This window comes from Glycine soja, chromosome 18, assembly GCF_004193775.1.
Source record: "Glycine soja cultivar W05 chromosome 18, ASM419377v2, whole genome shotgun sequence".
Lineage (NCBI taxonomy): Eukaryota > Viridiplantae > Streptophyta > Magnoliopsida > Fabales > Fabaceae > Glycine > Glycine soja.
The window spans coordinates 47,801,608-47,818,618 of record NC_041019.1 but is presented as its reverse complement, the minus strand read 5'-3'; the positions used below and the strand labels follow the sequence as shown (position 1 = coordinate 47,818,618).

The 17,011-nt window shown below is 31.5% G+C and overlaps 3 protein-coding genes across 3 annotated transcripts; 2 read left to right on the top strand and 1 right to left on the bottom strand.

Moving 5' to 3' along the window:
* The first annotated feature begins 1,579 nt into the window (after positions 1 to 1,579).
* On the top strand, positions 1,580 to 9,119 carry LOC114394633 (GDSL esterase/lipase CPRD49-like). Its single transcript, XM_028356282.1, has 6 exons — positions 1,580 to 1,763; positions 2,350 to 2,427; positions 3,187 to 3,327; positions 3,538 to 3,614; positions 4,247 to 4,390; positions 8,505 to 9,119. The coding sequence occupies exons 1-6, from the start codon at positions 1,653 to 1,655 to the stop codon at positions 8,722 to 8,724; spliced, it is 771 nt and encodes a 256-aa protein (XP_028212083.1). The 5' UTR covers positions 1,580 to 1,652; the 3' UTR covers positions 8,725 to 9,119.
* Positions 9,120 to 10,457: 1,338 nt separating this feature from the next.
* Positions 10,458 to 10,895, bottom strand: LOC114397348 (N66 matrix protein-like). Its single transcript, XM_028359411.1, has one exon. It carries the CDS (start codon positions 10,893 to 10,895, stop codon positions 10,458 to 10,460), a length of 438 nt encoding a protein of 145 aa, XP_028215212.1.
* Positions 10,896 to 12,092: 1,197 nt separating this feature from the next.
* Positions 12,093 to 16,094, top strand: LOC114395466 (GDSL esterase/lipase CPRD49-like). The gene is made up of 6 exons (XM_028357255.1): positions 12,093 to 12,351; positions 14,036 to 14,113; positions 14,556 to 14,696; positions 14,853 to 14,926; positions 15,341 to 15,490; positions 15,586 to 16,094. The coding sequence occupies exons 1-6, from the start codon at positions 12,241 to 12,243 to the stop codon at positions 15,797 to 15,799; spliced, it is 768 nt and encodes a 255-aa protein (XP_028213056.1). The 5' UTR covers positions 12,093 to 12,240; the 3' UTR covers positions 15,800 to 16,094.
* Positions 16,095 to 17,011: the final 917 nt, after the last annotated feature.

Below are 17,011 nucleotides of genomic sequence, written 5' to 3'. Positions count from 1 at the left end.
AACCCCCACATTCCTTACTGATTACCACACATTTCTCAATTCAACTAATACACTCAATCCAATATCAGCTTCAGTGATGCATCCAGGCAAGAGTTCTGTAACTCATCCTCTTGATTCAGTTTTGTCCTATTCTAGATTGTCTCCATCCCACAAACATTTTGCCTTATCCATCTCCACAACTGTTGAACCAAAGACATACACTGAAGCATCTTAGCATGATTGCTGGCTTAAGGCAATGAAAGCTGAGTTAGAAGCTCTCCAATCGAATAATACATGGACTCTGACAGAATTACCACATAACAAGAAAGCAAAGAAATTGAGCAAGATGATCAAAACAAGCTTTTGTCTTATTCATTGAACAAAAGGAACTTATATACAGATTGAGAATAGATGCAGAAACTAACATAAAAGCAGTTACAAAGTTTGTTACAAATCTGTTAGAGTTCAAAATGAATTTGACGGGAAAGGTAGTTTTCTATTAGCTTGTTTCCCTTGATTAAGAAGGAGAATGTTGAACAAAAAATTCTATTTATTAAAGGGTATTGTTAAAAGTTATGCATATTCAGTCGGGTACGTGTATATATATATATATATATATATATATATATATATATATATATATATATATTTTTTTTTTTTTTTGTCTCTCATGTATCGAACAACAATAAAAAATTCACAGTAATTATTTATATAATTTTTTTTATATAGATGTTTGACAAGATAGCTCAAGATCTTTAGACCATGCTTACCTAAGGATGGCTACTGAAGGCATTGATGCTTATATACTCCGAGTGTTGTCTCCTTTCATGGAGTTCACAAAAAGGTACGTGTGGAGGTGAAAATAAACACATATATACTATGATCGATAAATAGTGCGTACTACATATGAAATTGATAAAATATGGGTGTGAGAACAAGTAATGAAGTATTCTGCCAAAACCTTGTACATTACCATTCCTAAAAGATACTCAACCTATCATTGATAAAATTGAAGAGAAGTTTAACGAAACACTTTTTTATTTTTTTTATTTATTGAAATTTATCAAAAACTATCAAGTTATGAGAAAAAATTATTAAATATAATGTAAGACTTACAAAATTTTATTAAAAAAGTGTATTGAAAGAATATCTTTTTGCCATTCTCCGGAAATGAAATACATGTGTAAACAAATTGTTTGAAATGATAAGCGAATAATTAATAAAGTCTGGTAGCCTTGAAATGTGGTGTTAAATTCTTGCTCATGGCTTGCTGACACAGATCCCTATGTTTTTCCCTCTAGTATTCTCCAACACAAATTAATATGGATTATTCTTTTTAAATATAAAATTTTTGTTAAGTACAACTTTACAAGTGTTGCGCACCCTCACAAGAATATTCAGAATCTAATCCAATTATGAAACATTTAAATAATATTCTATTGACAAGGGATTAAAGATGGAACATGATGAATTGCCAATATAATATGCCATGAAGGACAGTTTTCTTGCCGACCAAACGTACGTGGCATGACACTAATCTGTGTCTATAAATTGGATCTCATTCTCAGAGTTATTTCATCATATATGAGTACACGTAGTGTGTAGTCTTTAGCTTGTGTTGTGTCTAGAGGAGTCAAAGAGTAGAGAAAAAAACAATATTTTTATAGGCAAAGATGGTAGGCCCGATGAGACCTAAGATTGTGCTCTTTGGCTCCTCTATAGTTCAGATGAGTTTCGATAATGGTGGTTGGGGTGCTATTCTGGCAAATTTGTATTCTAGAAAGGTCTTTTTCTTTTCTCTTTTATCATTTGAATTCTATTAATCGTGACACATTATATATTCTGCTTTTCTTTATAGTTTTCTTTCAAACTAAGTGTTTAGATTCAATATACACTTCAAGAGACAATTAATTATTACCAAACTTTGTAAAATGTGAAAAACTTTTATTAATTACTATTATAATTAATTTAACCAACAAGGTCCAATACTAAATAATTGGATTCTTTATGTATGTTATTACTGGTTCAATTTATGATGATGCATATGAAGAAGATTCTATTAAGAGAAGTAAGATTCACTTTCCTATCCTTGGTAGGAATTATTCTCTCACCATTCATTGACTGATATTATTAGTATATATATATATATATATATATATATATATATATATATATATATATATATATATTATTGAAAGACTAGTGAAAAATAAAGTGAAAATTTTGAAGTTTTAATAAAAACATATCGAGTAAAGTTGGAAAAGAAAAAAAAAAAAAAGAAAACAAACTAAACACTAGCCAAGTATTTGATTTGATCGATATAAGTGAATGAACCTGTTTTTCTTATATCTTGCTGATGTGGCCATACAGGCGGACATAATATTGCGAGGATACTCAGGTTGGAATTCAAGGCAAGCTTTGGATGTTTTGGATGAAGTTTTCTCTAAGGTATCGAGCAAACATGTTCATTGCCACCTAGATATATGAATTCGTTTGTATACATTGGAATCTATTTTCTCTCTCTTAAAATCACTCTATTTTATTTTATTGTCATTAAGTTAAGAAGGATTGAATTATTCGAATAAAATTAAATTTTATTCCAAATGTGAAATGTATGCATGAGTATAAAGAAGAGGATATATATATATATATATATATATGATGTGATAGGAAATGTAGAAAGCCATAACAAAAAAATATGGAGTGAAAATAAGATGAAAGAAAAATTGAGTGTATTATAAATATAATACCCTAATGTTCTATTAAAAGAATGGAGAATTTGGCAGGTAAATATGATATCTAAAATTTGTCTTAAAAGCAGCATGGACCTACATCGAGCCATTGGCCTCACTCAATTTCAATTTCAATTTTAATATTACTACAACATTAACTATTAAATTGTTATTTAAGTTCTCTTCACACACAAAAAAAAACCTTACCATTAAGTTTTATTTATCTACATTATTCAAAATAAATAAATCAAGTGAGGTAACTAGATAGGAGATATTATTTTGTCCTGATTGTCCAACATCTTTGGATTCGTCACTGCTTAATTGAAAAGTGCATTATTTTGTTTTTAGTATTGACGGTCAGCTTCATCTTTAGATAATGTGATAAATTCTTTTTTTTTTTCTTTTTTTTTTGCGCGATTCTTGTTCATGCATATTGAATTGTAAGTAGAAACCCTTGTTATTTTCTTGATCTTAGGATGCTCATGTGCAACCATCATTGGTAATTGTGTACTTTGGCGGTAATGATTCCGTTCACCCTCACCCATCTGGCCTTGGTCCTCATGTGCCCCTCCAAGAATACGTTGCAAACATGAGGAAGATTGCTAACCATCTTAAGGTAATTAATTAATTAATCTTCGGATATAAGGTTAGTATGGTAGTAAAAGGTGAAGAGAGGAAAAAATAGGTGGTGAGTTTGAATTGCCCGCTAGCTATTTGCTGTTAAAAAATTGAATTAATCTTCCACATCGAATAGTATTATTTTTGTCTTTATTTTACTTGTAATATTTGTTGTGCAATGTTTGACACAAATCATAATGCTTGCCAGAGCCTCTCCGATCATATTCGCATTATATTTCTCACCTCTCCTCCCATCAATGAAGAACAAATCCGCAAAAAGCTCAGGTTCATATACGCTTCCTATTTTGCTTAGTATAATTATTTTGCTCACTTGCTCTACACTAGCACATGCATACATTTTGTAGCAATTGTAACACATTAATTATCACTATGTACATGCATACACACATATATATCATCTACACTTAAATTAACTAGCTAGATTGCATATCCGAAACCATAAAGATGTGTGTGGTTTGCATTTTTATTTTCTGTTTTTATTTTTTGAAAATAGTTTTTATTTATTTTCAATAAATTATAATTTTAAAAACATGTTTGGTTTGACTTCTTATTTTCTATTTTCAAGAAATAAAAACACTGAAAATGCGTTTTCAAAATGAAATGTATTTTTAGATTTGCTTAAAATTATATTCCTTGTCACTGCGTTTCTATTCTACCCAAAATGAGGTTCCTGGTTTCAACTGAAAACACTCTGAAAATGAGATTTTATTGTTTTCAGTTTTTGGTTCGTTTGAAAAAATATTTTTACTAAAAATATTTTCAAAAATCCAACCAAACGCATTTCCATCACCATTTTTTTATTTTCAGTGAAAATGAAAACAGAGTCAAACCAAACACCCCCTAAACTTCTTACAAACAAGTTTTCTCTAATGAATTTTTGGCTGCACTGAATCCAGTGCAACCCAATCAGGAAGAACCAATGAATCCTGTGGAGAGTATGCAGATGCCTTAATGGAGCTTTGTGAGGAGATGAATATCAAGGCCATTAATCTGTGGTCTGCAATTCAGACAAGGGATGACTGGTTAGATGTTAGTTTCACGTAAGTACATCTCTCACAACAAAGTTGAGAGACCACTTGATTATTTTGAAAATAAAAATATTAAATATAAACATTAATTAGATCTTATTTAAGTGGCGAGATTAAAAAAAAGGCAAATGATTGAGGAAGTAATGTTGGTTAATTTTGAAAATCGAGATAATCCTGGATAAATCTGAAGTCGTGTGTAAACACTTTCAGATTGAATCAAATTTCGGGGTTCAACCAAAATTGTTCAATCGGATAAAATCAGAAGATTATAATTCAAGAGTTTTGTTTTGGTCTTGTGAGTTTTTCACATGTTATGCTTTCTGAACCAGGATGATTATTTATAATCAAAGAACAGGTGGTTTTTGGCGGTTGAAGGAAGTTATGGAAGTTTTATCCTTTGAAAAAAAACGGTTGGCGGTTGATGGAAGTTTATCTTTTTAAAAAACTGTCTTTTCTTGAAAAATAACTTCCATGTAACTTCCAAATTTTGACTTCCATGTAACTTCCAAAATTTGCCTAAACCGAGCATCTCGTTATTACATTAAAACAAGCGTGCACTCTTATTTTAACATAATAAAGAGATCAATTACACTAAAATGTCCAACAGACCTCCCCCATTTTAGTGTAATTACCGATCAAATCACCAAAGTCATAACATACAACAAACTACTGCATAGATGAAATATCGTGACGATTGAATTTCATCTTAGCAAATTACACGTTTCAAATATTCGAATATCAGGGTGTCACTAAGGATTGAACCCTTTCTATTCATAATGAATACATGAAGATAATCTGCACAATAGTTTATAACATTACTCTTGCTCGACACTAGTTTTACTAGCCTGTGTCCCTATCCTTCATAAGCATATCAAAGCCAAGTCCCAGCTTCTTGAAGCGGCTAAACTTCATGCTTATATAGGTAGTCCTTTTCTTTCTTGCACCTGTAAATGCAATTTTTCAAAAGAACCATTGAGAAGTTATACTTCAACCTCCTTAACTTACAGAACCGAACACATTCCTTTTGGGATACTTTCGATGATGTGTTCCAATCTCTACATGTTAAGCTTTTCACATTGAATTCAGCACCTAATGTCATATTAGATGGGAATTGGGTATCTTAACATAAGAGATTTCAGATGGACTTTAATCCTAATCCCACAGCCGACCTTTTTACGAGATCTCTACTTAACCCTTTGGTTAAATGATCGGCCAAATTATGCCGAGTTCTCACAGCCCTACATCCCCAAATTTTGAGATAACTCAAATTTGGTGTCTTTTTGTGCCAAAGTTCATATGGGGTAACCTTATTCCTTTTGTTAGGAATTCGGTTCAACAAGTAACAGGCTGTCAACATAGCCTCACCCCAAAATCCTTCAATTAAACCCGAATAGGATAACATGAAATTCACCATTTCTTTCAAGGTTCTATTCTTCCTTTCGGCTACACCATTTTGTTGTGGTGTATAGGGAGCTGTAGTTTGATGTATTATTCCAGTAGATTGAAAATAAACCGGATCATAATACTCACCTCCCCTATCCGTACGAAGAGTTTTGATTAGCCCATTTTGATGAAGTTCTACCTCTTTCTTATAAATTTTAAATTTATCAAGAGCTTCATCTTTTGTATTTAATAAATATACATAACAATACCTTGATGCATCATCAATAAAAGTAACAAGATATTTTTTATGACCTAATGATGGAGTAGCATGCAAATCACACAAATCACTATGAATAAGGTCTAAGACTTTAGTCTCACTTTTAACATCCTTAAAAGGTTTCCTAGTGATCTTGGTCAACATGCAAGTTTTGCATTTTTCAATGTTCATATCAAAAGGAGGAATCATACTTGTTTTTGACATATCTTTTAATCTTTTGTAATGAACATGTCCTAATCTAGCATGCCAAATTTTTGATTTTGTCATATTAGTTATAGAACTACACGAGGCCATACAAACAGATTCATGAACAAAAGGAACATCAATGTTTAATTTAAACATTCCATTACAACGATAACCAAATCCAACAAACGAACCATGTCTTGACAAGATGTACTTGTCACTTTCAAGTACTTGCTTGAAACCACAATTATTTAAAACCATACCAGACAATAAGTTCTTACGAATACCAGGTACAAATAAGACATTATCCAAATACAAACTTTTTCCGGAAGTAAAAACTAAATTCACACAACCTAATCCTAGGATTGGTTCAGTTGCAACATTGCCCATCTTCACAATAGAGCCATCATCGATTGGTCTAAATTCCTTGAACCAACGACGATCTTTGCACACATGGCTTGTTGCTTCCGAATCAAACCACCAACCAACGTCATCATCCTGCACATAGAATGCATCAGATATTAGTGATACATAATTTGAATTCGTATTCGAATTAAAATTATTCACTACAATCTGACCTTGTTGCTTTTCAGGATCATTAGACCCACTTGGACCAGCCTTGTTCTTTCCTTTGAACACCCGGCAATCCCTCTTTAAATGACCAGGTTTCCCACACTTCCAACATGACAATTTTGTCTGTTTGTTTGGACCTTTGTTCTTATTTCCTTGAAATTTTCGTTTGTTACCTTTAGCATTGTAATTTTGCTTAACTGTTCCACTTTCCTCTACCATATTAACGGAAGAGGAACCTGCTACGGTTTTATTATTGACTTTGTCAATTTCCTGAACCCTCAGCGACTCCTCAATCATGAAATGACTGCCGAGTTGAACCAGAGTCAACTCTTCCTTCATATGTTTCAAGGTATGCTTGAAGTCTTTCCAAGAAGAAGGCAGTTTATCAATTATAGATGAAACTGCAATGGATTCATCCATTTTCAAATCATGTTGAGTAAACTGACCCAAAATCCGCAGCAGTTCATTATATTGCTCCATAACAGGCCTCGAATCAATCATTTTGTAATTAAAGAAATTACTAACTAAGAATTTGTTACTTGAGGCATCTTCTGCCATATACTTGGATTCAAGAGAGTCCCATAATTCCTTAGCAGACTCAACATTTTGATAAATATCAAAGAGAGAGTCAGACATACCGTTCAGAATGTGTCCACGACAAATGTAATCGTCGTTCTCCCATTTCGAACGCTTCCTTGTTTGATCCAGAGTTTCGCCTTCCATATACACCGGCATCGGTGTACTCAGCACATACACCATATTCAATGTTGTCAAGAGAAAGTGCATCTTCTTCTGCCATCTTCTGAAATCCTGCCCTTCAAACTTGTCCAACTTTGCAAACTTGCTTGTCATCTTCGAACTATCGTTCGTCATCTCGAAAGATTTGATTCAATCTTTTGTTGGTTAATTTTGAAAATCGAGATAATCCTGGATAAATCTGAAGTCGTGTGTAAACACTTTCAGATTGAATCAAATTTCGGGGTTCAACCAAAATTGTTCAATCGGATAAAATCAGAAGATTATAATTCAAGAGTTTTGTTTTGGTCTTGTGAGTTTTTCACATGTTATGCTTTCTGAACCAGGATGATTATTTATAATCAAAGAACAGGTGGTTTTTGGCGGTTGAAGGAAGTTATGGAAGTTTTATCCTTTGAAAAAAAACGGTTGGCGGTTGATGGAAGTTTATCTTTTTAAAAAACTGTCTTTTCTTGAAAAATAACTTCCATGTAACTTCCAAAATTTGCCTAAACCGAGCATCTCATTATTACATTAAAACAAGCGTGTACTCTTATTTTAACATAATAAAGAGATCAATTACACTAAAATGTCCAACAAGTAAAAGTATAAAACTTATTGAAATACGTAAAAATTTATTATTCTCTTATGATCTTTAAATGTAGTTTGATATGATTTTTAATAAAATTTTATTTAGTGTTTTTATTCTTTAATCATTGTCCCAGCACACTAGATAGTAAGACCCTAAAAAAAAATATATTAGACCTTTCAGAGTGGTTATGTAACTACTAACTTCTAATTTTGACGGTCTTATAGTCAACATTTACTATATTCTCAGATTAAAATTTTAAATAGAAAATTATTCTCATATGTAAATTCCTTATAAATTAATTGGAAAGATGAATATCAAATAAGAATTTTCTTCAATTGATTACTGATATGGGTCTTTTGGTGTTATATTATTAACTTGGTTAGGGATGGAGTTCATCTATCAGCAGAGGGAAGCAAGGTAGTGGTGAAGGAAATATTAAAGGTTCTAAGAGAAGTAGATTGGAAGCCTAGTCTGCATTGGATGTCAATGCCAACTGAATATGCAGAAGATTCACCATATTATCCTCCCAATCCCGATGGAACAACAACCATAAATGTGTCCTACTGTATCTCACGGAAGTGGTTGCAATGGGATGATCTGTAGAAATTATATATTAATTTGCATACCATGGAAGATGCTTCATTACAATTCAAGCTGCACCAGGCAATAGTCATGGAAGGGCAAGGAGTGCTATCAGTATGTGTTTTTTCTAGTGTATTAAATATTATAAATCCACGCGTGCACCAACAAAGTGTGACATAATTAGTGGATTGTTGAGTCTCTCAAATTAAAGTACATTGATAGAGATTCAATTCCTAAACATGTGTATGAAAAACTTTGTTAGGAGAGATTGTATTCACTTTGGTGATCTTCAAGAAATTAGACTCTACCTATCAATGAGGCTAATTATATCCTTATAGCATATCCTTAAAATATAATAAATGCATCAATGCATTGATAATGATAAAAAAAATAGTTGTTAAATGGTGTTGTATTGTGTGCTGAAATAATTAAGTCTTTATTATAGAATTTTTGTATCCTAGAAACATTTTTCATAATTAAGAAAGAAAAAAAAGAAGTGCATAGTAAAATAACTGTTATAACATACATAGATAAGAAGAAATGGATTGGAAAAAAAAGTATATATATATATAGTACAAAATGTATGTAAAAATAATATAACTCTTTTGTCATTTAGTTTTTGTGAATCATATCAAATTCATAAAATTTCATACAATTAAAAATAATTTTGGTAATTCATAAACATTACTTAATTTTATGGTATATATATATACTACCTGATTCAATAATTAAAATGATAAAAAAATATCCTTCTGTAAAATGTTAAAGGTGCATATGCAAGTTTTTCAAGACTTACTCTAATATATATAAATCTCGATCTCTTTCTCTTCCTTGGTGTGTGCAAAAGACATAGTTAAAACATGGAAAGTAATGAAATTACTCTTCATCTCTTCATCTCTTCATCTTATAGCTATATATGGATTATACCAAGGAGATTAATTTGGTTGGTTAATTAAGGTGTGAGTACGTTATTATAAATCATTTAACATTTTAGTTCTTTTAATTAATTATAATCTTAAAAATCCAGGCCGTACAACCATATATTAATCTATTTAAAAAATACACGATCAATTAAAAAAATACATGACTTTTCAGAAGCTCATAATTTAGGTATTTTAATCATAACAATTATAATAAGATCTAATATATTCTATAATTTATTCTTTTTTATAACTTTCTCGTCAACTTTAAATTTTTCCTTATACTTAAAAAAAAAAAAATCTAGTTGTGGGCTTGTAGCCCTCAATCTATTCATAGCACATTTTTTCTGTTTCAACATCATTTTGTGATGAGTATCACATTTAATCACCTAGAACTGAGTTTCTTACAACTTTCTGATAATTCTACTAGGTCTCAAGTATTATTTTCTTCAATAGATCTTAATTCTTCTTTCATAGCATCTAATCACTTTCATCTCATAAATAAATGAAAATTAAACTAGTCGAGACATGATAAGATAAAAAAGTTATGTACTACTTATGTATGTGAATAGTCAAAATAAATTCCTAAGATTCTTTTTATACAAGTCAAAGTTAGACTTCCAAAGAATGTAAGACATTAATGTATTCCATTTATACTCTATTTATAGAGCTTAAAAAAATGACCCATAATTAAGGGTATTTTTATCAAAAATAATTATTACAGAAGATAATGTATATTAGGTCTTATGAAAAAGATCAATAATCACTTTTAATTTGGGTCTTATAAATAGGACGGGGAGATTTCATTTATCTTTGTCACCCTCACCACCACCATTAATTGTTACCACTACAATCATTTACATTGTCATCATCATTACTACTATTATTGTTGTCACTAGTATTACTACCATCACCATTGACATCGTTATTCTTGTCACCATTGTCATCGCTACCAACGCCGTTATCATTATTACTACTATCATCATCACAAACATTGTTACTACCTCCACCAACACCACTATTAACAATGTTGGCGCCATTGCCACTATTGTCACGGTCACCCCCACTGGCACGGCTATTGTTGACATCATTGTCATCGTTACTATTTTCATTGTTGTTGTTATCATCATCACCACTACAAACATTACAACTGATTCCACCAACACCACTGTTAGCAACATTGGTGTCACCAGTACCACTATCACCATTACAATTATTAACTTTGTGGCTGCCATCGATTCCACCACACCATGTTAGTTTTACATAGCCCATTTGATATCTACATATCTAAAGAATCAGTAAATTTTACTTCGCATTGTTTACAAATTTTTGGGTTGTCCTTTTTATATTTGATTACTCTGATAATTTTCACAAACACAAATCTTACTTTTTATAGGCCCAAAATTTTTTCCACAAAATAACCTACCCTTTTTCGGGTTTATTGGTTTTGTAACGAAAAGTATAGGGTTTTGTTGCCTCCCCCACTACCTTTCCATTAGGTAGGATTTGTTTTGCCCAAACACTTATTTGTTGAGGAGCTTACCCAATTCGGAGTGGTTGATACCTCAAATCATTTTTAACGGGATAGAAATTTTTTAAACTAATTTCTTTTGAAAGTAAAAATTGGACGGTAAAAAAAACTAGTTTTTAAAAATAAAAATCAATCTAAACTAAAAACTGGTTATAGTTTAAAAAAAAAAACTAAACTTACAATCGCGCGGAAACTACCCTCGAATTCGCCCTTATCTTTTTATTTCCTGTTTTAATTTTCCATTTTCACTTTTAATTTACAAAATTGTCTCATTGGTTTCAATGTGTTTTTTATTTTGAAAGATTTATATTGGGAGCAATAAAAATAATTTTTTTCTCCATTTCCTTTACAGATATTTGAAAATAAAAAAACAGATTGAAAGTAAGGTAGCAAATCAAAAGTGAAGACAAAAACAAAAAAGAAGAAATGAAAAACAGAAGCAAACGGGTCCAAAATAAAGTAGATCTTATATTTTTTTTCCCTTCCGCTTTCTCTTCTATTAAACAATTAAAAGATCATCTCATTTTCGATCCGCTTTTTTTTTTACTCTTTCTTTTCACTTTCCTTTATCACTCAAACATAATATAAATCTGCCAGCTTTCAATGAAAAAATTGGAAATGACTTTCTACATTCATGAATTCGAACCGTTATTTAATTACAATGTATTAGTATGATTTATATATAAGATAAATATTATAAATATTTTAAGAAACTTATTATATAATTCATGATTGAATGATAAAACTGTTTTACATTTTAAATTAATTTTCAATGGATAGTCTTTTTTATCCCATAATTTTTAAATAAAATAAGATGAGAAAAATATGAGTGTTGGATTGGGCATTTTATTTAGGTGACTGAGTTAAACCCGATAATTCAGCCTTATTTGAATATATTTATTTTATTATATCTGTTGTTGCTATTAAGTCAAAGGTAGGTTGCAGTGAAGGCTTTTGACTCAACAAGAATTACATACATACATTATTCACTGAATAGAAATCTAAAAGTCTTTGGATTTGGGTTCGGATCTGTTCCAAATTTCCAATATATTTCAGAGAGAGGCAGAAAAGGAAGAAGTAAAGGAGATGGTGGGACCAGTGAGGCCTCAGTTTGTGCTCTTTGGCTCTTCCATTGTTCAGCTCAGTTTTTCTCTCCAAGGTTGGGGTGCTATTCTTGCTCACTTGTATGCTCGCAAGGTACGCACCATTCATTTCCTTAAAAGTTAAAACCTCTCTTTGTGTGTCAACGCATTATAGTTCCCATCAGTGAAAGACTATGACTATAGTGATGTGATGTATGTATATTTGTGTGTGAATTTTTAAGGGGTGTTTGGTTTGATTGTTTTCTGTTTTTATTTTCACTGAAAATAGAAAATAGTGATAAAAATGTGTTTGATTGGATTTCTGTTTTCATTTTCAGTGAAAATATTTTTCCAAACGAATCAAAAAATGGAAACTTTTTAGTTTTCAGTGTTTTTAGTTGAAACCAAGACTTCATTTTGGATAAAACGAAAATGCGGTGACAAATGAATGTAATTTTAATCAAATCTAAAACTATATTTTCTTCTAAAAATGCATTTTCAAAATTGTAATATTTTAAAAATGAAAATAGTTTTTAGAAAATGAAAACAGAAAATAAAAAAAAATGCAAACCAACGGAATTGTGAAGTTTTTCTATGTAACTGATTCCGAAAAGTTACTTTGTAGTCTAGACTAAGGGTAGTTTATAAATAGTTAAATACCATCCTCCCTTGACTAGTCAAAACTATGAGTCAAAGTGGATAATACCTCGGATACAATTTGGTGAGTCTAATGATGCAGCAAGTAATTGGTGATATATAAATGGTCTTGGATAATTTTTAAATACGTTTAACTTAACATGATTTAATCTGAGACTGAATAAGTGCAGTGTTCTGCTTCTGTTCTTGCTTGAATTTTGATTGATCAGAAGAGTGTGAAATGGTGAAATGGATTCAGTGCAGTTACATTCACACAGTCAATAATATATTTATAGTAGTTTGATGAAGATCAGACGGCTGAAATTTCAAATGTGTGCTTTAAGTTAATTGATTCGAATCTTCATTCAATGGTTCTGATTTCTGAATTATTGAATGTGTTCAAAAGTGAATGCAGAGAATCTGGATCTGTGAAATTGCTTTGTTTTGAGTATGGTTCTCACACACTGACATGACGGATGATCAATTTGTTGTGTTCTGTTATGATTTTCCGTGGAGTTGGGTTGTGTTGTTTTCTAATTTCTTCTTGCTACTAGTTGAGAATTGCGTATTTTGATTGATAAGAACTAGATTGCAATCGATGTGATTAGTCCTTATTTGGGTAAAAGAAGAGTCCTTTTTGCCAATAATTGGATAATATGAAAATATGCTAGATAATGCAACTTGTTTTCAAGTGGAAGAAATATTAAAATGAAAGATAAACTTAAATTGTCGAGGAATATTTTGCTGCCAGCAAATCAACTTATTGAGGGAAGTTTCTGGAAGTGGTGGTCCTACTTAATCTCTACCAATACTTCTTTTTTCCAGTACAAATTAGAATAATGTCTTGGTGCATATTTGGGTATCCGTTGCAAACAAACATTCACGGCAAAATGAAGTTTGCAAAAAAAATCCTCACCCTTCGTTTTGCGTTCAGTTTGCATTGGATCATTTGGATTTGGTCTCAGAATTCATAAACAACAAGTTGGAAAGGAAACCGATCATGTTCTTACTGATAAACTAATATGAGATCATTACACATAAATGTGTTAACTTTTTTAAATTTCAGCCAGTAATTGAATGAAATAATTACTTTTATATATTCCTTTATGGGATGCATTACGATGGTCTATGAGTTTAATTTATTACACCTTGACATGACATAGGCCGATATAATTCTGCGAGGATACTCTGGTTGGAATTCAAGGCGTGCTGTGCAAGTTCTGGATGAAATTTTCCCAAAGGTATTAACAATCTGAGTGTTACCCCCGTTGATTCAAAATTTCACTTTCTTTCTTCATTTTGAATCTTTTGTCCTTTCATCGTGAATGATAGTTATTGGTTATTCTATTTGTGTTCATTGTCATTGAGAAACAAATGACACCTCGGAAAAGAGTTAGAAAGTGACTAGGTAGTAGGTATGCTAAGGAGTGGTTTGAAGAACCTTGGCACATGATATCCTCAACTTGTATGAAATGAACTTGGACATATTTGGAAGTTTATTCTGAATTTTACAATATGCGTACTAAAATGATGTACTTAATTAGTTAATTATCAAAGTTTGTAGCTTTTATTTATTTATTTATTTATTTAAGATTCTTGTTAGCAAATCATGTTTGATCTGATTCTTGCTCAGACTGACAAACAAGGAATCACCCTTTTGCTCTGTCATCTTGTTTAACTTAGAATGCCACTGAGCAACCAGAATTGATAATTGTGTACTTTGGTGGTAATGATTCTCTTCTTCCGCATCCAAGTGGCCTTGGTCAACATGTACCTCTCCAAGAATACATTGAAAATATGAGAAAGATTGCTATCCATCTGAAGGTAAACTTTCACTCTAGAATAGCATTTTTCTTATTTTTATATAAATGATACCCTTCAACCTTAAAGTATTCCATAGGCACTGCTTGAAGAATCTCCATCTTTTTACCTTTTATAGTTATTACTGCCAAGTTTGACACAAATCCTTATGATTGCCAGAGCCTTTCAAAGAAGACTCGCCTTATATTTCTTGGTGCTCCTCCTGTCAATGAGGCACAAATTTATGGAACCAGGTTTTGAATTCAATCTAATTGCTATTAAATTATTATAATTTCAACAAAAAGAAAAGGCAGATAACTACAAGCTAGTGATTTCCTAACTTGGGTCAAGGCTATGATTATAATGGCTAACAAATATACCAAGGGCATCCAGAGAACTGATCTATACAAGTCATGAACTAGATTTGCTTTTATATAAATAAAATGTGTTCCCAAAAGTTCATCTGATCTATTTTGGTCTTCAGAATTTAGATTCACCTTGAGTAAAACAGAGTGGCTGTATCTAAAATTTGACATCTTCCACTCGAAACCAACAGCTTTTGAGTTTTGAATTCATATATATACAGCTAGTATATTGCAAGTTCAGAGGATGACTGGTTGCTTTCCTAGAGCATTTAACATCCTTATTGCCTTTGTTCTTTTAACCAGTGTGCTACAAGGGCAGCGATTAAGGAACAATGAATCTTGTCGAATATATTCAGAAGCATGTTTGGAGCTGTGCCGTGAGATGAACATCATGGCAATTGATCTGTGGTCTGCACTCCAGAAAAGGGTTGACTGGAGAGAAGTTTGCTTCACGTATGTATATATGCATTCATAGTCACATTCACATCACATGTACTTAAAAGATTCAAATGTGCCTATCCTTCATTTTGTTGAGTGGTGTTTGATAGGGATGGAATTCATCTTACTTCTGAGGGGAGCAATATAGTGGCAAAAGAGGTATTGAAGGTCATCAAAGAAGCAAACTGGGAACCTTGCCTGCACTGGAGGTCAATGCCAACTGAATATGGAGAAGATTCACCTTATGATCCTGTTGGCCCTGATGGAAAGACAAGTTTAAATATCTCCAACTGGACCTTCCTTGAAACCAAGGAATGGGACTAGAGTTATGTGTATTTGAAAACTATAGACATGCCCCATTACATAGAATCCTAAGCAATAAATAATGACAAAATAACAGGAATTTAGAACTGTGGCTAAAGGAAAATATATCTGCATAATTTTTCACTGGGTTTTCACCATGTGAGTGGGATGAATTGGTGACTATAATTGCACTTTGATTGAGCCAATTGCCTAGTTGTTTTCTCCATCTTATGGTTTTGTCTTTCGCTAAGGTTATATACAATACATTATACATGGATTGGTGGAGGCATTATAGTTACAGAACTCATATGATCAATTGTGGGCCTGTACCTGTCTGTGGCTGACATTTTTATTTTTTCATTTTGTGCAACTTGGGTAAGGCTTATGCTTCGTAAATCACATTAAAATTGATAAATCGATTAAGTCAATAATTGAGAGTTTGTATGATACCCGTACTAAGTTTGGGGGTTTTGGTACTGTAGATATTTTAATCAATAATTATCAAGTTAGATAATTATCTCATTATTTTGATATTTTGTAATGATTTTAATATATATTCCAATTTAGTACCTGTTTAATTAAAATATATATTTTTTAGATGAACTTTCTAACCTCATAAAATCAAATCTCAACAAATAAACATTACAATTCAAACCAAATCCTTAGCAAACACGGCTACACACAGATCCAAGCAATCACTGTTGATGAGCAAGCTATGAAAAATTGTGTAGTCCAGTAGCAGCCAAATAAGTGAAAAAAGGATGGAAGCTCCAGTATGCAGTGTCTAATGAGTTCTATATTAAAAAACACTGATCACAGATCACCTTTTTCTCCAAGAGGTCATATGAGCAGCAGTTATTGGATGTAGTTTTTGGGTTTCAACACATTCACAATTGGGGTTTTAGGAGAAAGAGAACAAAGACGATTAGTGTCTTTGTTGAGGTTTGAGTTTGTGATGTTTTAATTTGGTATGTTTGCTGAAGTTTTTGTTGAATCGGATTTTTTTTTTTTTTGTTGAGATTTGATTTTGAGATTAGAAATTTCATTTAAAAAAAATATTTTGTTTAAACAGGGATTAAATTGAAATATATAAGAAATTATTATTATATATAAAAATAATGAGATAGCAACGTAATTTGATAGCTATTAACAAAAAAAAAAAAACTGATAGTTATTGGTTTAAAAATTAACAATACCTAATTATTTTGGTTATCTAATTTATTTGTTAGGTTG